Below are 24978 nucleotides of genomic sequence, written 5' to 3'. Positions count from 1 at the left end.
CACTCAGCAGCTTGTGGTGCACCAACCCGAGTCATCCAACACGGACAGAGGTAAGAGTGTTTTTCCCGAGGGTTTTGATGTTGTTGATTGGGCACAAGCTACAGAGGATTGTGCTGAAGCTCAGGCTCATGTATCTCGTTTGCAGAAAATGATTCGTCGATTTTGCAAGGAGCGGCGCAGGGTCTGTTTTTGGGTGGAGACCTTAGCTTATTCTTTTTCTCTCAGTCTACCACCTTGCCCTCCATTTTGGTCTTCTCTTAATAGATACCTTTCTCGCTATTATCCGTTACATACACCTCTTGCTCCTCTTCCACAGCCGCCTCAATCTATCTCTTTGCCAACGCAGTTTATTCCTTGGGCTACCTGGCCGAAACAAATTGAGATAGATCCACATCTTCTGGATGAGGTCTATCGGGCACATACTGCAGATTTTAGAGGCTTTGTCTATATTGATATTTCCTCTTCACGAGAGCAGGGTGCAGAGAAACCACCAAAACCTTCCAACCGGAGGCGCTGAGTGTGGGTTCGCGCAATCCACCGTGCGTGCCAGATGTTATGGCATTAGCCGCACATGCGGTCCTACGGAGGTCTGGACACTGCGGATCAGGATTCATGCGGTATGCGGCGGCTGTAGCGGCAGTTCTTCATGGGATATCATGGGACAGGGGTGTGTGTATCGTTCCCGATTTGCGCTGGAGTAGCGGTTGTATATGGAGGGGCATACCTGTCTTTTGATGTAACTTAACCAATCTCTATGATATTCATGGCGTCTGTAATATACATGAATGAAGCAAGAGGTGTTCTGGGCATGTGTACTGTGTACTTCCTTCTCTTGTCATTCTATATGTTGATGTTCATATAATATAGTTGCGGGTAATCATTCCCGTAATGCCTATTGCTCCTGTGTGGGCAATAGCCATTACAACAAGTGAAACTTGAAGATGAACTCAAGGAACGTAAACTCTCTCTTGTGGACTTGAGTGCTTTGAAGGAGCGCATGAGAAAAGTAGAGCATGACCATGTATTGAAAGAGGAGAATTTGACACCATGAGCTGGGATGTATGCGACATGAAAAACCTATGTACAAACAAGTTTTGGGATGATGTATGTGGTAGAAATGTGGTTCCTAATTCCTCCATCATGCAATATATGGCTCGAACAAAGAATGTTGAGAATGTGGATGTAGAGGAGTTGAAGGAACGGAAGCAACGTTCCAAGAACAATGTTATTTGTAGAATTCCCAAATAAAATCTAGGGACATCTCATTCTCTTGCCATTGTTATCAAATATTTCTTCCAAACCCACTTTGGCATGTGAGGATTTATGGTTTATGAATCACATAGAGTGGATAAGGAATGATCTCCTTGCTCGAAAGAACGACCAGTTGTATGCATCATGCCGGATGAGACAACACAAAAGATTATCCTTGATAATAGTTGGATTTATTTAAGGGATACAAAATGTTTTATTATGTAAAGATTGAACTATTAAGGAAAACATTATGCATCGCAAGGCTTATGAGGTGAGGAATAAGGAAAACAAGGAAATGTCTCATGAAGAAAATGTGTCCAAGGAGGATGCAAGTCCCTCAAGAAAATAGGAATGTGTGACCTATGAGGCCCAGTTACAATTGAAAGTACTCTTCTGGAATTGAAATGGATACCCATGGAATGCGGGGGTTGGAATTGATGAGCTAACAAGCAAAGTTAATGTTTTACTTCTTGTTGAAACCTGGGAGCATGATATACAATAGACTAATTTACATACGTTTTTCATGTATATGTAGAAATGTGATTCTCTGATTCCTCCCTCATGCAAACTATGGCTCAAACAATAGACTAATTTACATACGTTTTTCATGTATGTGGTGAAATGTGATTCTCTGATTCCTCCCTCATGCAAGCTATGGCTCAAACAGAGAATTTTGAGAATGTTGATGTAGAGGACTTGAAGGAACGGGAGCAACGTTTCAAGAAAAATGTTATTTGTAGAATTTCCTAAGATAAGTTAAAGACACCTCCTTCTCTTGCCATTGTTATCAAAAACCACTTTGACATGTCAAAAGTTATGGGTTACGGAGCACAAGAGTGGTTAAGGAAGGATCTCCTTGCTCGGAAGAACGACCAATTTTATGCGTTGTGTCTGATGAAACCAAACAAAATATTATCCCTGATAATAGTTGGATATATGTAAGAAATATAAAATGTTTTGTATTTGAAGATTGCACTATTAAACAACAAAATCACAAGGCTTATGAGGAGAGGGATGAAAAACAAGGAGATCTCTCATGAGGACAATGTGCCCAAGGAAGATTCAAGTCCCTCAAGAAAATAGGAATGTGTGACCTATGATTCCCATTTACAATTGAAAGTATGCTTTTGGAATTGTAATGGATACCCATATAATGCGGGGGTTGGCATTGATGAACTAACAAGAAAAGCTGATGTTGTACTTCTTGTTGAAACTTGAGAGTATGATATACAATAGATTAATGTAGCTAGGATTTTCATGTAGGTGGTAGAAACGTGGTTCCTAATTCCTCCCTCATGCAAGGTATGGCTCAAACATAGAATCTAAAGAATGTGGATGTAGAGGAGTTGAAGGAAAGGCTTTCATAAAGTCCACAAAGCAACAATATAATTGATTGCCTTTCAATCAACTTCCCTTCATGAGAACATGAAGAGTGACAAGATGATCAATGATACTATGGCATCAACAAAAACCACTTGTCCTTTTTCACGTTTGCAGCCCAATTACTCAATTTTATCTCCATTATGCACCCAAAAAACTTTTCCATAAGAGACCTAATAATTATAGTCCATTAGTTTATATTTTTTACATCCCCTCCTTTATGAAAAGGTTTGACCCAATTAGTACTCTAGTCATAAGGCATACCATGTTGAAGTGCAAGGTTGAACATTTCACACATCCAATCATGTGTAAAATCTCTCATCTAGTTAATCGGTTTTGGCTTGATACTTCGAAGATATCCCTCTTTGTAAGTGGGCAACATTTTGAGCCTAACGCATACATCTTCAATAGTAAAAAAAAGAGGGCATACATGGAGCGAACCATAAAATGGCATTTTTTCAGCATTTGATTTCTCATGTAGCTTCCTACAATGTGTGTACATATCCACAAGAGTCAAGTTACCAAAACTCTCAACCCGCTTTCCCCTCAAGTTTCTCCAAAATCTTCCACATGAATGTGCCTTTTCTTGGACTTGAAGCAATTGTAGCTTTACTTCCCATCTTCTTATCGTCTTTTGAATCAATGCCTTGTATGTATTCAAATGACTATGATAATTTTCTTTGTCCATAGTTGCATCAAACTTTATCAAGGGCTTTCAAGCATCTTGGCATTATTTATCAAACCACCTTTTGTGTGATCTATCTTTGTTGATACCATGGACATGCTTTATGTTAAAGCATGGTTCGGCAAAAGAACAAATAACTTTCTCGAAAACTTTCCATTTATTTTCCAAAGGTGTGTCATATTGAAGCTTTGTCATCCATAACTTTTTCTCAACCATGTTAATGTACATAGATGCCCGTTTGAAATCCATACATAGTGATAACATATCTTCCATTTGGCTGAGATTATCATTCTTAGTTGCTTCTCCACATGCAAAGTAAATACATAATATCCAATGGTCTAAATCTGGGGTTCATTGGCTAAGAGTAAAACTCTTTATGTGGTACATGATGGCTTTGGAGAGTAGCATATAGTCCATCACACTATCTCCATTGTGTCTTCTACATGTAAATCCATTGGTTCCATTCCACAAAGATACACGATTGTCAATGAGCATACCCATGCTATTACACATGAGTAAAAGTAACTTTCCATAGTGATTCAACTCTTTCTCATCCATTGAAGTACAATCATACAAGTGAACTTCCTCCAACTCCCTTGAAATGTATGGCATATCAAATTGTTGAGTATCATGTTGCAATTTTTTTTTTTGTGAGCATACATATCCCCAAATACAATAATATCACCTTCACCTTTAAAATAAACGATATCCTCCTCTAAATCAAAAAATGATTGATCTCTATCCATGCAAGCATAAAAGGGAGAATCATAATGAGGAATGTAGCAACCAGCTACAAAAATGGGTGCTCTTTTTGGTATCATAATTTTCATCCATATATAACATTTGTGTTTTTCATCTTTCACAATTGATACAAAATCTTAAAATCCTTTTTGAACCATACATGCTACCCTTCCTTGCCCTATTCGTTTCTTGAGATTCTTTGACCACATCAATGAATGTACATTGGAATCCTCTAACCCATTAATCTATTATATATCATGCTTCCAAGTCCCAATAAGAAGTATAACATCAGATTTGCTTACTAGTTCATCAATGCCAACCCCCCCATTCCATGAAAATCCATTGCAATTGCAAAAGCATACTTTCAATTGGCCTCATAGGTCAACATTTCTATTTGCTTGAGGGACTTGCATCTTCCTTGGGCACATTTTCTTCATGAGAGATCTCCTTGTTTTTCTTATTTCTCTTCTCATATGCCTTGCAATCCATCTTTATAGTATGATCTTCACATACAAAAAAATATGTATCCCTTAAATAGATCCACCTATTATCAAGGATAATCTTTTGTTTGGTCTCATTTGGCACGGTGCTTACAATTGGTTGTTCTTCTTCTAAGCGAGGAGACCCTTCCTTACCCACTCTATCTGCTCCGTAAACCATAACTCTTGACATGTCAAAGTGGGGTATAACAAAGGCAACAGAAGGAGGTGTCTCTAACTTTGCGTTGACAATTCTACAAATAACATTGTTCTTGAAACGTTGCTCTCGTTCCTTCAACTCCTCTACATCCACATTCTTTAGATTTTTTGCTTGAGCCATAGCTTGCATGAGGGAGGAATTAGGAACCATGTTTCTACCACATACATGAAAATCCTAGATACATTAATCTATTGTTTATCATGCTCCCAAGTCTCAACAAGAAGTACAACATCATCTTTGCTTGTTAGCTCATCAATGCCAACCCCCGCATTCCATGGGTATCCATTGCAATTCCAAAAGCATACTTTTAATCATAAATGGGCCTCATAGGTTGCATATTCCTATTTGCTTGAGGTACTTGCATCTTCCTTGGGCACATTTATTCATGAGAGATCTCCTTGTTTTTCTTATTCATCTCCTCATATGCCTTGTGATGCATATTTTGTTTCTTAATATTGCAATCTCCATATACAAAACATTTTGTATCCCTTACATAGATCCAACTATTATCAAGGATAATATTTTGCTTGGTTTCATTAGGCACGGCGCATACAATTGGTCATTCTTTCGAGCAAGGAGATCCTTCCTTACCCACACTATGTGCTCATAAACCATAACTTCTTACATGTCAAAATGGGGTTTGCAAAAATGTTCGATAACAATGGCAAGAGAAGGAGGTGTCTCTAACTTCACGCTGAGAATTCTACAGATAACATTGTTCTTGAAACGTTGCTCTCTTTGATATGATTCCATGTAAAAAATTGTGGAGAAGGATGGAAGAACTCCAAGTGCCAAGTGAGTTTATGCTTGCAGTTTCTCCAAAAAATGAGAAGGTGATGTGTCAATTTCACATGGGAAGAGTAATTTCAGAAAAATTTCAAGGATTATTGGGGTTAAACAAGGATGTCCATTGACACCTACTCTCTTTTGTCTATGCATTGATAAATTGGAAAATGGTACTTGACTTTATGCAAGAAGAAGGCATTGAAGAGTTCACTGTTTGCAATGTGATAATCATGCTTTTGTTGTATGTGGATGATAAAGTTCTTCTAGCACACACTTTAGAGGAGGCACAAAATCTTATGGTTTTCCTTCATAACTTTTGCTTTCATAGTGGGCTGATTGTGAACGAATCCAAAACAAAGGTCATGCTTGTGAAAACCAACCATAAGGACACCTGAAGTTTTTGAGAGCTTTAAGTATCTTGGTTTTAAGGTTTTGAGAAATCACAAGTGGCATGAATGTGATTTGCATAGTTTCGAAGCAAGAAAGAGAGACTAGTATGCATTTGAGAACATATGTAATGTGGGGAACATCAAGTGTTGGGCTTTCAAAAAGTACCTTTTTGACACATTGGTGACATCAGTTCTTCTTTATAAAGTTGAAGTGTGGGGTGGGCTCATCTCAAATTCTACTTGGAAAGAGTTTGAAAATGTCCAAAAGTGTTTTCTTACAAACTTTCTCCAAGTTAAGACCCAAACACCATATATGCTCCTACTCCTTGAGTCGGGATCTCTTTCAAATGAGGTCATGGCATGGAAAGGGTTGTGGAGTACATGATGAAGATGCATCAAAACCCCTCAAATTGACTTCCTACAATTGCATGGGAAGCAAGCAAAAAAGTTCAAAAGACGCATAAAAGCACGACCTTGAGCATGGGATGGATGCAAGACATAAAAAAGTGGTTTGGGAGATGGGATACATTACACTCGCTACATGATGCCTGAATTGAATCCCAAGTGAATGCATCTTTTCTACAATGCCAATGTATTATAGCTTGGGAGAAATCTGGTAGGTCACGCTTCATACAATACACCACCAATATTGGCCCCAACTACAAAACCATGTTCTTTGATGAAAGAGGAAACTGTACTCACCCTTCAATGCAAGACAGGGCATTGGGGAAATGGACAAGAGTCTAATGGATTGTGCACATTATTCTCACTACAAGTTTGAGAGTCTAAGTACCACATGCTACTAGAGTGCTCAACTTTTGATCACATCCGAAATTTCTTCCCTCACATTGTTAGCCATGACTTAGACCTACACACTTTCCTCTCATAGCCAGAGTGTGGGCTTTCCATTGTGTCTCTTATCACCACAATTTTGGAGCATCCACAATCACTCATTAGCCATACACATACTACATCACATGTAACTTTAGTCCCATAGGCCATATTTCCGAGGATGATAATCAAATCTCTCTCTCTCTCTCTCTCTCTCTCTCTCTCTCTCTCTCTCTCTCTCTCTCTCTCTCTCTCTCTCTCTCTCTCTCTCTCTCTCTCTCTCTCTCTCTCTCTCTCTCTCTTCCCTCCCTGTGTGTGTGTGTGTGTGTGTGTGTGTCCCAATTGCAACAAGTCCAAAAGCTCTCTCTCACACCTTGTTGATAGCCACCCAGTTTGAATTCTCTCTCTCCCTCTTTTTCTCTCTCCTTGTGGTGCATAGGTGGTTGAATGGTATAGCCCCGCTTGCATATTTTCTTTGCAATGTTACTAAAGTCGGCTAGCAAAACCTTACTATTAACGTCACTGCAATCAGCCGATATTTTTCATGAAAGCTAATTTAAGCTTTTAAGGTTTGAATCTTGAAAATTAGAGCAAGGTCTCACCTTCCAAACATCACAAACAATGGATATCAAACTGATATGGATGAGATGTCTTCATGGCTTGGCATCACTTGAGAGTGGCTAAGAAAGATACATCAGATGAATACTGTTAGAGGATTTGGGATACCAAATTGAGCAGTTTTTCTAGTGATTTCCAAAAGAGATTCGTGAGAACAGCCTAAAGAAGAAGTCTAACTCTATTCAAATACTTATGGGACATGCTAAGTAGGGATTTGGAATGCATGTCGGCTCATTGACTTTTCCTATAGACAAGATAGTATCCACCTCACAATGGAAAGATTATTTGAGTGAAGAGAATGAATCAAGGGAACCTTATGATAGCTCATCATAGGATTTTGGAGCAGTAAGATAATCATATCGTAGCACATCCAAGGCTATATACAAGCTCATCAGAGGATTCCAGAGAAGAAAGGGGATCAAATGATACTATGTCTCAACATTTTGATGATTGATACTGATGTGTCAATGGGCTTGGCAGGCTAATGACGCTACCCACAGGTCCTATGTCACAAGGAAAGGAAGGTGCAAACTGCAACAGTTAAGGATTTCAAGGCTGTTTGTGCTTGGTCCTATGCCGACATGAAAGGACTTGTACCAATTTTTTCTCAACACTAAATTTTTCTCACCAAGGATGAAATTATTATCCAAAAACATGGGTGCTAGATAAATTCAAATTATGCACAAAGAGTCAAGGAGGAAATTGACAAATTACTCAGAGTAGGCTATATCAGATCGGTAGACCAAGCAACATGGTTGTCCCCTATTGTCATTGTGCTGATGAAGAAGAATAATAATCTTATATTATGTGTATATTATTATAAGCTGAATGTTATAACCATTCTTGAACCTTTTCTATCCCATACACAAACTCACTATTAGATGATGTTGTTGGCCACGAGACTACACCTTTTTGGATGGCTTTTTTTGGCTACAACCACATCAATATGTTTGAGGAAGATAGAGAAAAGATTTCTTTCAGTACCAAATGGGGTGCTTTCATCTCAAAATTCATGCCTTTTGGGCTACAGAGTTCCCATGCTACATTTTTGTAGGCTTTGAGGTATTTGAAGATTATCTGACCACTATCATGCATATTTTTGTGGATGACTACTTAGTTTTTAGCAAAAAGGATGAGTAACTGCCCTCTTGTGCAATCCCGGATGACCAGATTCAACTCGTTGATCATCTAAAACTCTTAGAATAGTCAAATCTAGACCAAAAGCCTCAAGGTAAAGTTCCAAAATATGAGGAGTATATGCTAGCTCCTCCTCCATCCACTTCCCATCCAATTCTAGATAGTTCTTGAGAACCTCCGTATCACTTTACTCTTGATACAATTACATGTAATGTTACCCCCATGGTGGGATTGGACCTTGGCAGTTCACCTACCAACTTTGAACCTTTAAATTATCTTATGAATACGAAAAAATATCCTTGTCTCCACTATTTCCTGGCTCTGACCCTCTCCATGCCTTCTGTTATTTCTTCCTCTCTCTATCAAACCTTCCAACTATCAAATTTATGACCCTGCATAACTTGCCGATTGGTGTCTCTTGAGTAGCGATATTGGTTCGAGCTTCACTCTCTCAACAACTCTCTTTAAAGATCCATGGTGGATGTCTATCGCATTGAGATTTGTCCCCCTTAAAAATGGTAATATTTGCCGACTATTTCCTTGTAATGACTTATTGCTATGGTTTTAGACGTGCTTGGTTTTGCTGAGACCACACAAGAGGGGAGTTACTCTACTACTTTGGCAAAGATTACCCCAGATAGAATAAAGTCACTGTTTATTTTGTGATTTCATGGATACCGATGGGCTGATACTATTTTATTGTATGAATTTATGAGTTGTGCGCACTAAATTGGAAATTTCATGTATTGAATTAAAAACATGTGGTTTTTTAAATGTGTATTTTTAGAGACATGTAGAGAAAGAAAAAATGTTTGTAGTATTTTGTCTGATGAATGTTTTGAGCTTTGTGCATCCAGGAACCGGTTAGATTTGGATGTGATGCCTAAGTGAATGAAATTCTAGTGCATCAAGATGTCTATATGGATGCGATGATTGGATGTTGTTGTGAGTGCATCAAGATGTTTATATGGATGAGAGGACCGGGTACTAGTGTGAGTGCATCAAGAGTTCTAGTGGGAGGATGAGACGATTTCACAATGATCTAGGTGTATCAAGAGTTTTGGATGGAATGAGATGGCTAGATTGACAAATGGGAAGACAAATTGCCAAGTGGACAAAAACACTAAACCAACCAATTCAAAGAACTTACAATCACCAATCGTGGGACCTAGAACCCTAAGAGATAGAAGCTGTCACTTTGAAGGAGATTTCCATAAATCATACTATCGTTCTAATTTATCATACGCCAAAGGCCCAAGGACTCATTTTCACCATTGATTGATGTAAAAAAAGGGGACTTCATATTGGTAAAACCTTCTGATGTAGTATATCCAATATGTTACTCAATTAGACATTGATGTTGATCCTAATTCAACCATCTTTAGCAAGGTACTCATTCAATATTGGGCACTAGTGTGCAAGAAGAAGGGCATGAGTGATGCCGAAGTTTATGAAAATTGTTGAGATAAGCAATGGGGACCTAATGTAAGAGATCCACAAGTATGGGAGGATGTCGATGCAGTTGTCTTGTTGTGGGTGAGAAGGGGGCAATTAAATATCCAAATAGGGTGAAGATATCAAAGTACGTTTTTGCAAGGGCTCAATAGATCATGAATGTTCTCAAATAAGGATAAGATTATTATCATGGATTTGTCTGAGCTATTGAGAAGTGTGCACCCATTAAACATTCCTTTAAATTTGAGGCAACTTATGTAATGGTCTAATCCATTTTCACTATGAGGTGTGGGATCTTTTCAAAATTAAAAATCATTCTACACGTGATTGAAACATGTATTGAACACTCATTTTCCCAAAATAAGTGGGATTTTTTCCATTTTAAGTGGGATGGGTCAAAGTTTAAGATTCCTAATTTATTGAGAATTTCCCATTTCATCTAATATGGTGTTACTTGGTCTTTACCTCGATGTTTGTTCTCTTCACGGAACTTCTCTAGCACCATGCCTACCTCTTCCTTGTAAAGCACCCTTCTTAGAAATCCATCCCAACCATAAGTCATCAAGTCCGCCTACCAATGTGAACTTGCGAGGCTTTTGCACCATCCTACTCCTTTGCAGCTTGGACAAACCCCTTGGACACTGCCTTGTGCTAAAAAATCTTCTATCTCCTTCAATGTCTCTCTCCCCAAATAAGTGGCTGCTGCCACATATAGACTTGTAACATGCACTTTCACCATGCTATTGGGCTAGGTGGTTCACCCCTTGTTTTGTTTCTCTCTTGACATGCTTGAATTGGACCACTTCAAAGAATTTGAATAGATTCTTAATGGATAATAACCAATGTTTCAATGAATCTGTCTTTACTTGACATTGGCCTAACAATTGCTTAATGATCAACAATGCATCACCTTTCACCACCTACTTCAAAATGCCAAACTATACACACTTCTTTAAACCTAAATGAAGGGTGAGATACTTTGGCTCATTGTTGGTGTGGACATCCTCAAGATTGTAAGCCTTTGAGAAGATAACTTTGGTCTGCGAGTATTGTATCAACACACCACCTCTTGAATTCTTCACTACTCTTCTATATGCACCATTAAACCACATGGCAAATGCTCCCTCTAAGACTGGTTCCTCTTTAGCTTCACCTTGCAGTACCCATGTATAAACTTGCAAAAAAAACACCCTTGTTGACCAAAATATATGCCAAGTGAGACCGACTATTGTGGTCGATCTTGAATCTCTAGCACCCACTTCATAATGCGCTTGCTTGGATTCGAATGTAGCACCACTTCAGGAAATAGATTGTTAGATATCAACACATAAAACTTACACACAATGAGATGCACTTTGAACTTTTTGCATGCAAAAACGAAAGCCATCACCCACTCTTATGCTTTGGTGTAGATTGTCTCTCTAGGACTTATCACCTTGCTCTCAAAGTAGATAGGCTTGTAGATTCTTCCTATTTTTTGTAGCAACACCACTCCAATAGCCACCATACCTATTATCATGGAAATGTAGAAATTGTCCTCTGCGTTTGGAGGACATAAAATCTCTTTCACCCTGTCAAAAACCTCTCGAGCTTCTTCATCCCATTGAAAGCCACCATTGAAAGCCATGAACCTACTAAGCCCTCTTTTGGAGAGTATACATAGATTGTGACAACATCAAAAAATACTTCAGCTTAATAAGAAATGAGGCCAACAAAGTTTGAGCACTCAAGGGAGGGTCATCAGCACTAGAGTTTTGACATTCTCCGGATCGGCTTCTATTCCATTTTGTGACACCAAATGACCTAAAAAACACTTGAGGCTACGCTAGCTTGCACTTCTTAAGGTTCAAATGACCACCTTCTTTGTTGAGACTTTGAAAACATAATTGCAGCTTTGACTAGTACTTTTCCCTAGGGCTATAGCACCCTATATCATCCATGAACACCCTCTTTATCCAATATTTAATGGTGGCATATGCATTTACCAAAATGAATGGCATCTTGCAGTAGGCAAAACATGTCCATGGAGAAATAAAAGTAGTCTTTAGCCAGCTCTGATGTAGTCTCCACAGTGTTTCGACCTTTGACGGTTTTCTCTAGTTTTTGGCTTTGATGACACACATCGACTCCGATAGCCCATTCCAGAGCGGATTCTTCCCTCGAGCTCACTCAGCTCTTCGAGGGTGTTTCCGTTTCCCAACGATTTTGCTCACAGGTTGCACAGTCTTTTCCAGCACAACTGATGTGACACATGTAGTGCTCATGTATGATTGTGTGAAGCATTCCAAAGAGGTTTTGACACGGTCTTGTGCATTTTCATGATGTATGCATTATGCGGATATAGTTTGAGCTCACTATAGCTCATAGGTAGCAAGTTCGCAATACAAATGTTTTTGGGCAGGTATGCGTCCATAGAGCCACTCAGTCAAGCGTGAGTTGTTTTATCAAGCTTTTGGCACTACCATGTATGCCATTTGTGGATTTGGTGAGACTTTTTTGGTGCAATTTTTTTGTGAGACTTTTTTGAGATTTTGCTCAAAATAAAGGGGAAATTCTGTTTGTTTGTCCCCAAATTCTCACCATGTTTCGCACGTATTTGCAGTTTACTCTCTGATGGTTTAGTGGTCGAGTTTACTCCCACTCTGACAATTATCTACAGTTTTTTGGTTTGTGGTTTGCATTGAGTTGTGGCTCATTTTGCAAATGAAACTGTGTTCCTTTTTTCTTGTCTTCTCGCCATAAAAGTTTGCAGTGTTATGCCATCTTGTACAGTGGTTGATATATTTCAACTTTGACAGTGATCGAGTGTTTACTCTCACTTTGACAGGTATTGTTAGCTTGGACTGAGCTTGGTGTTCTTGTACCCACTCTCGTAGGAGTGAGGATTATGTATGCTTTTGTGGCTACAGGCTTTGCCAGTCACAGGTTTCCACGAGTTTTTTGCAGAATTTTGCAAGCAGTTTCTCTTGTAGGATGTGTTTTTGAGCTAGTTTTCTCTCTACTTGCGTATATGGTTATGCGCTTTACGCATGGTTGAGCAGTTTGTCCCAGTTTATGCTTGCAGATACCAGATTGTGGAGCTATGTTATGCATATGGGAGCATCATTTTTTATGCTATTGATCATGGTTTTCATGATTGTGTAGTGGTCCAGTGATCTCCCACTTTGTTCCCATTTTGGCATTCACTTATGGTAGCATACATGTGTGACAGTGAGAGACGAAGGTTTCATTCTTGCCAATAGTTGCGTTGTTGGAATTGTGGTCACACAAAATAGATTAGGCGTTGTTGTTTCAGACATATGAGACATCAGTGGAGATGTATGCATGATGTAGATATGTCTTTGACACATGTTAACGAGGCAGTTACAATGGAAGTCTATGTCAGTGACGGTGATGTCATGCTTGCCTCGAGAGTACCTCTTGCAGATATGTCTGTGTATAGCACACTTTCTCCATAGTGGTTATTAGATAGCGATGTTGCTTTCCATGTCACACCAGGTCGTGAATGGTTTAGCACCTTTTCTAGTAGAAGTTTTGGTTGTGTGCACTAGGACGATGGTTTGGCACTTGACATAGAGGGTGCAAGATACATTTGTTTGTCTTTGTCGAGTGGTGCATCATACACGCTAGACAACATGTGTGCTATTGTAAGGACATGGGTCCTATGGGCAAGGCCACCGTCACGGCCGAATAGTGTGTACGCTAGGGGAAGGCTATAAGATAGCACGGTTGGGTGGAGACTAACACATGCATCACCACCACCCTTTCAATGGTATCCAAGCTATTTTTGGGAGGAGTCTAAAAGAGGCTTGCATGTGCGTGCGACGCCTTGCTTCTCCCCCACGCTCTGCAAACACCGACGTCTCCGCTGTGCAGCAAAAAGAAGACAGGCATAGTATTCTATGCGAGCAACGCGTGGACAAACAACGACAACCCACCACGACCGCCCCACCTACGCCCTCCAAGACGGGCGACCAAGGCAAACTCGATCGACAACTCGACGACATCGAGGATCCGAAGGCTTTCGTTGGCTGTGCACATAGGAAGGTCCGCTTAACCCTTGCATGAAGGAGGGTTGAACCCACCCCATGAGGGTAAGAGGCCAATACTTTACCATCAAGCTATTGGCCCTTGTTGTGTATAACAAGGAAAGATAGTCTAATTGTGTTGAAAAGAAAACTAGAAGGAAAGCGAAAGCTTCAAACTTCAAGGAAGTAGCTTTACCCTTCCTTTTCACTTCTTGGAGGAAGGCAAGTTTTTCTCCAAAAATTATTTTTTCCTCAAGGAGGTAGCTTCAAAGTGAAGAAAAGCCTTCACAAAAACGATGAGTTTTTGTGAAGAATCATCAATGGTGTTCTTACAAGGAACGACAAGTGAAGCCCTCAACTTCCCGCAAGGCGAGGTTCGCATGCAACGCAAGTCACGGAGCATACAAAACACAAAGACTTCAATTTCTCAAGGTACAAGTTGTCGTTTCTTTTTCTCTCTTTGCATTAGTGTGTGTTTACCATGGCCAGTGAGGATATCCCACCTACACACACATTTGATTTTGAGCACGTAGATCAAAATCAGGGCACCATGGGTGCTGCTGACACTAATATGCATGATGATAATGATCTAGGAGATCATGGGCTTGTAGATATGGCTTCTTTCAAGACTTTGGAACATCGCCAAAGCATACTTGAAAGAAACCTCTCTGCACTCAATGCAAATGTTACCAATCTTATAGAGTTACTTGTGAAATTTATGAATTCACAGACAACTGAAGGAGCCACAAGTGGAACGGTTCAAGAGAACCAAGCTTGCATGACTCGAGGAGTCCAAGAGACAAGTGTTGCAAAAGATGCAGAAGGTAGCAATGCATTGCTTAAGAATATCACCATTCCTGAGTTTCACGGGGAAGAGTGTGATTGCAACAAGGATGCGGTCAATACATTCTTACACCAATGGAGTGATATTCATAGATTGAGACACACCCCGGATATAAAGACAGATATGGAAACAAGTCTATCTCTTAAAGGAAAGGCCTATAAGTGGTGGATGACATTTCCAATAGATGCTCATCCTCCGTCTTGGGCTACGTTTCAAGATTCTTTCTCCAAAGCGTTTTTGGACTCCAATGAAAAAGATAAGAATTGGTTAGCATGGGATGCATGCCGCATGACTGGCCTCTCTCTCACACAGTACCTTTCAAAGTATCGGGAAATCATATTAAAACTAGAAGGTCTAGATGAATTCCATATGGGGTTTTAAAAGGGGTCTTCACAAAGACTATCGTCTTCATGTCAAGACCCAACATCCAAAAACTTTGGAAGAAGCCATTAGTCATGCACAAAGATATGATGATGACCAAGAGAGGAAAGGAAATGTTCCCTACTCTAAGAATACTTTTGCTAAGAGCCAATGGCGAGGTAGATCTCCCACACGTTCCAAGAGGAACAAGAGACAATCTACCTCTCCACGCCCAAAAGAGGCTAAGAAGCTTAAGCAATCACGAGATACTCCGCGTGGGTCTCTTAGCACTACTGATTTTGATCATGCAAAGAAACACAATTTGTGTTCTAGATGTCTTTCGGACCAACATAACAAGAAAGATTGTCCTCTTTTGCAAGGCAAAGACAAGGCCATGCACACGGTGCAACGCCTTACATTAGATTCATCTCCTAAATATTGTGTTGTAGAGGTTCTTCATATGGAAGAAAAGCACAAGTGTTGTGTGCCTACGTCAATGTGGTAGCCCACCTTTGGCCCCCATGATTTGATTTGCATGCATGGCACTATTAACAGACAACGTGTTCGTATTTTAGTGGATGATGGTGCAACTCATAAGTTCATGAACTATAAACTAGTCAAGAAATTGAAGCTTACACAAACTCCCTGCTCTCACAAGTATGTGGTGGAGCAGATGTCTGGGAATGATAAAGAAGTATGGGACACAGTAGTTCAAGGGGTTGAGCTTATTGTTCGAGATCATACGATGACCCTTGACTTCCAAGTTATGAACATGGACTGGGCTGATGTAGTTTTAGGACGGGAGTGGCTGCATGGTTTAGGAAACACATTGCACACTAGTTATGAACACAACTCCTTATCCTTTATGGCCAATGGTAAACATGTGCTTTTGCTTGGTGAGAAAAATATACCATCTGCACCTCTTATATGTACAGCCGAGCTTTCTATTTTGCAAAAAGAAAATTTAATAGATGAAGTCTTTGTGTGTTACTACTTGTCTCCAAATCTTGTGAATTCTCAAGAGCAAAGTGCTGTGAATTCTAGTGATGGTATGCAAAGTGCAATGAATTCTAGTAATGGTACGCAAAGTGAAATGAATTTTACTGATAAACAAAGTGTTAACAAATCTAAGCGAAGTGCTCTCAATTTTAATTCTATAGAGCAACGTGCAACTGTTGTAAAACAATCATTACAAGAATTACAAGATTCTCCATCCAAGCATAACTCTAGTTTACTTTCTCCTTTTGCACGGCCAAAGCTGTCTCACTTACTCACGGAGTATAGTGATGTGTTCTCAAGTGATTTACCACCGGGTTTACCCCCTACACATGATGTACAGCATGGCATAGATGTCTTGCCAGGCACTAAACCGGTGAGTAAACCACCTTATCGTATGAGTGCTAAAGAAGCCAAGGAGGTTGAGAGTCAGTTGACTAACTACCTCGCTCGTGGTTTCATTAGACCTAGCACTTCGCCTTGGTCATCACCAATTCTATTGGTAAAAAAGAAAGATGGTACTATGCGCATGTGCGTAGATTATCGCGGATTAAATGCGATAACCATCAAGAACAAGTATCCTCTGCCTCGAGTGGATGAGTTGTTTGATCAACTCCACGGGGCAAGATACTACACAAAGATAGATCTTCGTTCAGGATACCACCAGGTACGTATCCTACTGCAAGATATCTCCAAAACTGCCTTTAGAACACGGTTCGGGCATTTTGAATTTTTGGTTATTCCTTTTGGTCTAACCAATGCTCCCGCTACACTCATGGATAGTGTCTTATGTCCCTATCTTGAAAAATTTGTTGTGGTTTTCCTTGATGGTATTCTCATTTATAGTAAGACTGAAGATGCACACATAGAACACTTACGATTAGTGTTTGAACAGCTACGAGCTCATGCGCTATATGTTAAGCAAAGCAAGTGCGATTTCTTTAAAATAGAGATACATTACCTCGGTCATGTGATCTCTTATTCTGGCATCAAGATGGACACTGACAAGGTCGCTGCCATTCTTAGATGGCCACATCCCAACACGGTTGAGAAGCTTCAAATATTTTTAGGCATGGCTAGATTTTATCGACAGTATATCCGTGACTATGCCAAAATCACTGTTCCTATGACGGATCAACTTAAAGCAAAAGTTAAGACCTTTTCTTGGGAAGAAGCCCAAAAATGCAGTTTCAAACAGCTCAAGGTAGCTATAGCCACTGCTCCCATCCTAGAAATTGTCGACCCACTTAAGCCTGTGGTAGAGACTGATGCTAGTGATAAATCCATTGGTGCGGTACTTCTCCAGGAGGGAAGACCTATAGCCTTTGAAAGTAAAAAGTTAGATAGAGCTCAACACAATTATTCTGTCTATGAGAGAGAGCTCTCTGCCATAATTCACGCTTTACGAAAGTGGAGACACTATTTATATGGTGCCGAGTTTGAAGTAGTTTTTGACCATGAGATTATCAAATGGTTTACTACTCAAACAGACTTGAAGGGCCGTAAAGCTAGATGGGCAGAAATCCTTCAAGATTATGATTGTAAGCTACGATATCGCAAGGGGCGATATAATGTAATAGCGGATGCACTAAGTCGGATGCCTCAGATTAATTCACTTGTTTTCACGGAACTAAAGAGTGGATTTTTGGAGTCATTAAGTGCCAAGTGTGCACAAGATCACTCATATGCTAAAGTGTGGAGTGCAGTTTTAAAAAGGGATACCTCACACTCACATGTCTCTGAACAGCCAGATCAACATGTCTCAGCATGCGTAGATAGAAACTCCAACACACAGAGCTCCACCCCTACTCAGGAAGAGCTTAAGCGATGGAAGAGTTTTTCCATTGATGATGGCTACTTACTCCACAAAGGTAGAGTATGTGTGCCAAAGGACTCAGACACTAGGCGCAAAATCTTATTTGAGTATCACAATAGTTCAAGTGATGGTCATCCAGGCATCCGTAAGACGTATGCCTTAGTTCAACGGCAATTTTATTGGCCGGTCTTACATCATGATGTTCAAGAGTACGTACTAAACTGCCAATAGTGCCAAGTTAATAAGGCAGAGTGCCTCAAGGTAGGTGGCCTTTAACATCCTTTAGAGATTCCACAAGATAAGTGGGAGAGTATCTCTATGGATTTTGTAGTAGGACTACCTACTACAAATCGTGGCCATGATTCCATTTGGGTAATTGTAGATTGTCTCACAAAGATGGTTTGATTCATTCCCACTAAGACTACGGTTAAGACACCGGAATTAGCACGGCTATTTGTAGAGCATATATATAAACTCTATGGTCTTCCACCTAGTATCATTAGTGACAGAGATCGAAAGTTCGATAATCACTTTTGGAGAGCTGTGTTCCAAAAGTTAGAAACTAAACTTAATCTAAGTACGACTAATCATCCAGAAACGGATGGTCAAACAGAAAGAGTTAATCAAGTGCTAGAGGATATGCTACGAGCATACGTTAGCAAGAAGCAAACCAATTGGGAAGACTACTTGCCTATATTGGAATTTTCTTATAATAGTTCAAAGCATGTGACTATAGGATTTAGTCCATTTATGCTTTTGTATGGATTTCAACCTAGATCACCCGTTACGGTGGGGTTGGCTAAGGAGAAGATACAGCAAGCGAAGGATTTTCTCCAAGAACATTTTGACATGCTTCGAGTTGCTCGACAGAATGTTAAGCAAGCTCAAGATCGATATAAGAAGTATGCAGATGAGCATCGACGTCTTGCTACTTTCGAAGAAGGAGACAGTTCCGGAGCATTCAGAAAGTCTGAAGACGAAAAAAGTTGTTAAACTTTCACCACTCTATTGTGGATCGTTTACCATTCTCAAACGTAAAGGTCACGTGGCCTATAAGTTAGTTCTTCTAGAGCACTCACGAGTTCATCCTGTTTTCCATGTTAGCCGTTTACAAAAACAGCTAGGACAGAATGATAATGTCATTGACACAGGTGTGCTGGTTGACCTTATCGAACCGCCAAGCATTCCTCATGAGCCCGAAAAGATTTTGGATTCTCATGAGCTTTGCACCAGACATCATATCAGACGATAGGTGTTGGTAAAATGGCTAGATAGACCTGAAGAAGGTTCTACATGGGAGAATGTCTCCGCACTTAAGAAATGTTTCCTACGTTCATTTTCGAGGACGAAAACGATTCTCCAAGGGGGGGGGGGGGGGGGTAATGTAAGGACATGGGTCTATGGGCAAGGCCACCGGCATGGCCAGACAGTGTGTACGCTAGGGGGAGGCTATAAGAGAGCACAGTTGGGTGGAGACTGGCACACTCATTACCACCGCCCTTTTAGTTATGTTCCTCAGCTAAGACAAAGCTTGATCTTAGTGAGATAATCAGAAGACTTTGGTTTTCAGATACTACTTAGAGAGTAGTCTTTCCGGATGCATTGCGGTTCATTAATGATTTTCAGAGGAGCCCACAGCAGACTGGTATATCCTATACATGTGTCTGAGGTTCGAGATGGCGTAGTCTCGGTTTTGTTGTTGGCATGCTTTGAGCAAGAGACAAGACGTGTTTCCTTCGTGGGTGAGCTCCACCATGCTCACGAGACACAACTTTTAGCTGTGCAGGACGTGTTAGTAGACTCTATAGAGACAGAGGTAGAGCGGCAGTGCTCTAGTGAGGTGATGTCAGAGTTTGTGCAGACAGAGGTAGAGCAAGTTCGTTCCCTAGAGAGACTGAGATGACAGACATGGAGTTCTTTCATATGTTCATGTAAGAGGCTGATGAGTTGGTACAAGGACACACATTTTGCCTATGGGTGACAGAGACATAGCTATCCCAGTGCGGTGTTGACACATCCATACGTGATAGGTAGTCCTGATGATGTAGTGATTCTAGATAGCACAGGGGAGACAAGTGTGGCCAGGTTTGTGCGGATTTTGTCAGTGTTCGGACGTCTCATGTTCAACTTGTTAGTGTCAAGGCCCGACCTAGCAACTATAGTGAGAGCATTTGCAGCAGGGGTTGTCAGTCGTGCGATGAGTGACACTAGCATGATGCATAGTGGAGTTTTGCATACCATACAGAGTAGTCTGTGGGATGTACATGCAAGCTCTAGCGTGGGTATGCACGTTCGCCTACCACTAGAGCCGATACGACTACGTGTAGATTAGCAAAGTGAGCCACCAACGGGTATAGGTTGAGAGAGTCTCTCACCTGATTTCTTGTACATACTAGTAGTTGTCTCACCTCCCCCCTTTGGCCACCCCATCTATTGCTCTCTCTCTCTCTCTCTCTCTCCAAAACATGGTAAAGGGCCGTGGTAAATGTTTTGAAAGTTTCATAGTGTCACTTGCCTCAAGATGGTGGCAAAGGCATTATGGGTGTTGATGATGAAGGAAAAGTTGAATTTTGATAATCTCGACTCCTTTTTCGAAAGAAGCCTTGTTACTCTTCCAAGGCAATGTTTGAGTTTGAAAAGTGATGAACCAGCACATGCTATATCAAAAACAAAAAACAGGTTATGGGGCCATTGTTGTTTCCAGATTGTACGTTCAAAAAAAAAAGATAGAGATCTCTCATCAAAAAAAAATCAAAGGCAAGCTTGATGAGGACAGTAGTGACAACAAATCTACCAAGGACTACATCAAGTCTACTAGTGTGGTACAAACTACACAGGCAATAGCTCCAACTTTCTAGCTCATTGGTGGGTGTTGCGACATGCTTCAGCCAGAGAGAGGCACGTAAGTAATGGAGAAGGACACGTAGTGCTTCCAATACTTGTTTTGGACTCATGTGTTAGAGTTCTTCATTGTTGTTTGGACCTCCATGCCGAAGTTCAAAGCACGTTACAACTAACACGAGACAACGTGATGTATACATAATACTATGGATGTGCTGCAAACAATTCATTGTTATGGCACGCTTATGGGCAACGTGTGTTACAAAGTGCATTGTCTTCAAATATATTGGATGTGATGTGTTCACAATTCACTACTGGGGACTCTCGGACATAGTGTTAATTGTAATACAACTTTCTATGAGGCACGGATGCTCAAGATTACTTTTTTTTTGTGGTAAGTTGTTGGTAGCAAATCTTAGGTGTATCCAATAGAACGCCCTCTCTACTAGGGTGTCCATGGTTGCTTCTACATTGACTTTGTCTTCCTACATATGTCCACAACAAGCCGTAGAGAGGGTGTTAAAGCTATGCATCTCAAGTGAATGCCCAATGTGATCCTATTTATTTATTTTTTCATTTTTAGGTATTGTTTTACTTATTTGACATGAGAACTAGATTGGGAAATTCAGTTGAGGGGTATATAAGTACCATCTGCCCCCATTGTAGTAATCACCTAATTCGTTGTCAAGCTAGCTGGTTTGAGCAATCCTCTCTCCCTTTCCCTCTTGTGCATTCTCTCTCTATCTCTATGCTTCCCCATCATCATCTTTGATAGGATCAACTTTGCAACATCTACATTCACATTGTGCCTAGGAACACGAACAATCTCGTGGCAAGGGTGTTGGTGGCAATGAATAGGTTTCAGTGAGTGCTAACTTGTGCACACTTTGCAAGGGCCTCAAGAAAAGAACACCCCTTTATTGAATGGGGAATAACAAACGAGGACCCCTCCATGGTTGGTGAGCATTTGGAGGCCTAGCATTGAGATGGGATTCTAGGGACAATTCAGACAACTCCATGTTTCAGGATTAGTGTTCCTCCTTGTTGACATGAGGTGATAAATTTTTCATTTAACCCCCTAACATAGTTGCCAAGAAACCCGCTTTTTGCACAAAAGATCTTGGGAAAACATTTTTGAAACTTCTTTTGACACTCATGTTTCTTTGAAGACCAAAACTTTCGCTCTTGTGTAGTTCTCATTCATTCTATTGTAAGTTTTGAGTTTCAAAAAAGAAAAAAATTCTCTAGCACATAATACACATATTCATGTCTTATATATATACATAAATACCTAGATGGATCCAGGAAGAGCCAAAATTCACCTATGAAGGCAAGTGCAACTATAGACTCATGGTAGTCACCCATAAGACAAAATAGTAGCAAGCAATTTGCTACTACAATTGGACCATTCATGATGGCAAGTGCATTTGAGTCTTAAGTCCCTTAAAGTTTTCGGCTTAGAGAAAGTCAAAGATTGACAAGCCCGCAATTTCTTTTGCCATGCAAGGACAGCTCGTGATCGAGGTGCTACTTGCACTAGTGACTAATGAAAAGAGGTCTCCAAGGACTCTTGATGTTCAACAACAGGCATCAGCAGAAATTACAGTTTGGAATGGCTACTAGATAGACCGCGCAGATGGCCTGCCTTCAACCCTGGACCTTGATGGTTCTAGTCAAAACTATATAAAAAGGTTGAACATAGCCCAAAGCTTGCCTTGGCCAGCCCTTGCTGACCAAAGCCTCCAATTAGTGCAGTCTAAGTAACTCTTCCATTTGATGTGCATTTGCTGAGAACAGCGCAAAGCTTCCCAGCCTTCCCTTGTTGAGCATACCCATTCAAAGCAGTTGTAGAGATATTGATGCCATTACGCTTCTGTTCAGAGCTATTACAAACTGCGGGTGGAGGTGAAAAGCAAAAACCGCGGGTAATCATCGTTTGTAGGAGCAGAAAGTGAAGGTAAAGCCTGTATGCATTTCACTTAAATTAAGACTCACAAGACTGAAAGAAGCCAAGGTTATAAAGTACAAGTGCAATAATCACTTAGGCCATCACGTAGGACACTGATACCATGAGATACCTCTGCATGTAGTGGCACCGGATTATATTACAGCAAATGCAACAACTTACATTATTATCCCTGGCCTTCTTTTTCAAGCTTCAACTTGAGACTCTTTTGCTAATCCAATTCTAGGTTCCAGAGTGACAAGAAGACCGTATTTCATGTACAAAGTGATGGAGAGCTTAGGCACTACTTTATGACCCCGTACAGGAACAACCCTAAAGTGAAGGAGAAGAGTGGATGCCACTGTCTTCATGAGCACATAAGCCATGTCCTTCCCTATGCAAGTTCGAGGCCCTGCGTTAAACGCTAGATAATGGAAGGGTGGCAAATGTGCTTCTGAAAATAAGCCGCTGCAAGGATCAAGCCATCGTTCTGGACGAAATAATGAGCAATCACTTCCCCATATGCTCTCCATCCTCCCCATGGCATGGATGGCGTACACCAACTTATCATCTTTTTTCACATGCGTCCCATCTGGAAGGATATCATCCATCACTATGTGCTTAATATCAAGAGGGAGTGAAGGGTAAAGGCGAAGTGATTCTGTCAAAGCTGCATGTAGGTAATGCATCCGATTGAGCTCTGAGCGTGTCAGAACAAGCTTGCCCTCTCGATTTCCTGCACCAATGACATGGTGAGCTTCGGCAACTACCTTCTCTTCTACATTTGGGTGGTTGGCTAAGAGCCAAAAGAACCAACAGAGCGCTAGGGCCGTCGTGTCTCTGCCAGCCAGCAAGAAGTTCAATGATAAGTCCCTCAAGAACTCCTCCTCAATGGTGGCAGTGTCTCCACCCATCCTCAACAAGCAAGACACAAGGTCTAATTTGTTATCTGACACCTTGACTTCATGTTGCAATTGTTCCATTCTGGCAGAAATTGTCTTCTTACAAAACTCATTCACGATTGTGAGTGCCTTTGGCATGCTTCGCTCTTTGCCAAAGCGCAGCCACTTGAGGGTTTTCCACCATCTTGGAGGTAGAAAGAATCTAAGCATGGTACATTCAAGGGCTGACTCAAAGGCCTTTGAAAAGGGCACCACAGGGAGGTTTGGAGAGAGACAGCCCGTGTCTTCACCAAAAGTCACCAAACAGATGGTGTCGAAAGTGAAGCGGAGCATAATGTCCTGCAAATCAAAACGGGAACCCATATCGGAAAAGTGCTGCATTCTGGGAAAAAGCTTGTTTGCTACCATCTCAGACACGGTTGAATCTGCAAACTGCTTGCATGACCGCGAGTTGAGCTGGAGACTGGTAATCTTTCTCTGCTTTTGCCAGAGGTGGCCATCCACATTGAAGATACCATGACCCAACAAATCATGGAAGATGTGTGAGAAGTCCGTACCTTTGGGGTAATTGGGAAATTGGGTGCGGAGAGCATGCTCAACATTGCGAGGATCTGCGGTGATGTAATAGCGCATGTTGGAAAACCAGGGGCCTTCGAAGCTGAAACTGCCTCCATTGTTGATAAGGAGGGAGGCAATCCAGTCGTAGACATGGTGCAAGTTGAGAAGCAGCCCTGGTAGCATACCCAGGAAGGGCCAATTTGTAGGGTTGCCTCGGAAAGGGCCCTTGAGGAGCCAAGCTTTACACATAGCGCCGCCAAGCGCAGTAACAAACAATGCCCATACCACATCCCAGGCACTCAACCTGCTCACATCCATCAGCTCGCTCCTCTCTCGCTCGCACTCACCCAGGTGTGTTTTAGGTACAAGTTACCTGTCGCCTATCTCACGTTTGACAGCCCTTTGAAGTCTCTCTTTTATCCTGTAGAAAATAGTGTCTACTCTGCATGCATGAGATACAGCTGAAAAAGCCAATGGTGGACCACATAAGAAAATGAGCTTGGGTCTTTTTTCTCAAAGGTCAATTTTTGTGATCAATAGCTTATCTTAACCGCCTTCTCAAGAGATTGCAAAGATAATTGATTTTATTTGCATGGGAATCCCTGATCAAAATCCACATGTAACAAAAACAGGGGTGAAAAGGTAGATGCAAGAGAAAGACCCAATTGCCAACAACGCTCCAACCCACTCCCTCACCAATGCATTGGTTTGCTTTA

At 40.9% G+C, this 24978-nt stretch overlaps 1 protein-coding gene across 2 annotated transcripts; it reads right to left on the bottom strand.

Moving 5' to 3' along the window:
* Window positions 1–22944: 22944 nt before the first annotated feature.
* LOC147459464 (cytochrome P450 86B1-like) lies at window positions 22945–24678 on the bottom strand. 2 transcript variants are annotated; one of them, XM_086510730.1, is made up of 2 exons: window positions 24262–24677; window positions 22945–24043 (listed from the first exon to the last, which is right to left on the bottom strand). In XM_086510730.1, the coding sequence occupies exons 1-2, from the start codon at window positions 24550–24552 to the stop codon at window positions 23009–23011; spliced, it is 1326 nt and encodes a 441-aa protein (XP_086366856.1). In that variant the 5' UTR covers window positions 24553–24677; the 3' UTR covers window positions 22945–23008. The 2 variants fall into 2 exon arrangements, with proteins under 2 accessions (XP_086366856.1, XP_086366855.1); XM_086510729.1 differs by having other exon boundaries at window positions 22945–24678.
* Between the last annotated feature and the right edge of the window lie 300 nt (window positions 24679–24978).

This window comes from Adiantum capillus-veneris, chromosome 4, assembly GCF_014529385.1.
Source record: "Adiantum capillus-veneris isolate H3 chromosome 4, ASM1452938v2, whole genome shotgun sequence".
NCBI classification, from domain to species: Eukaryota; Viridiplantae; Streptophyta; class Polypodiopsida; order Polypodiales; family Pteridaceae; genus Adiantum; species Adiantum capillus-veneris.
This window is presented reverse-complemented; position numbering and strand designations above follow the sequence as displayed.

Excerpts from the sequence above, each read along its gene's own strand:
- LOC147459464 (XM_086510729.1), bottom strand. The coding sequence starts at position 24,580 with ATGGATGTGAGCAGGTTGAGTGCCTGGGATGTGGTATGGGCATTGTTT.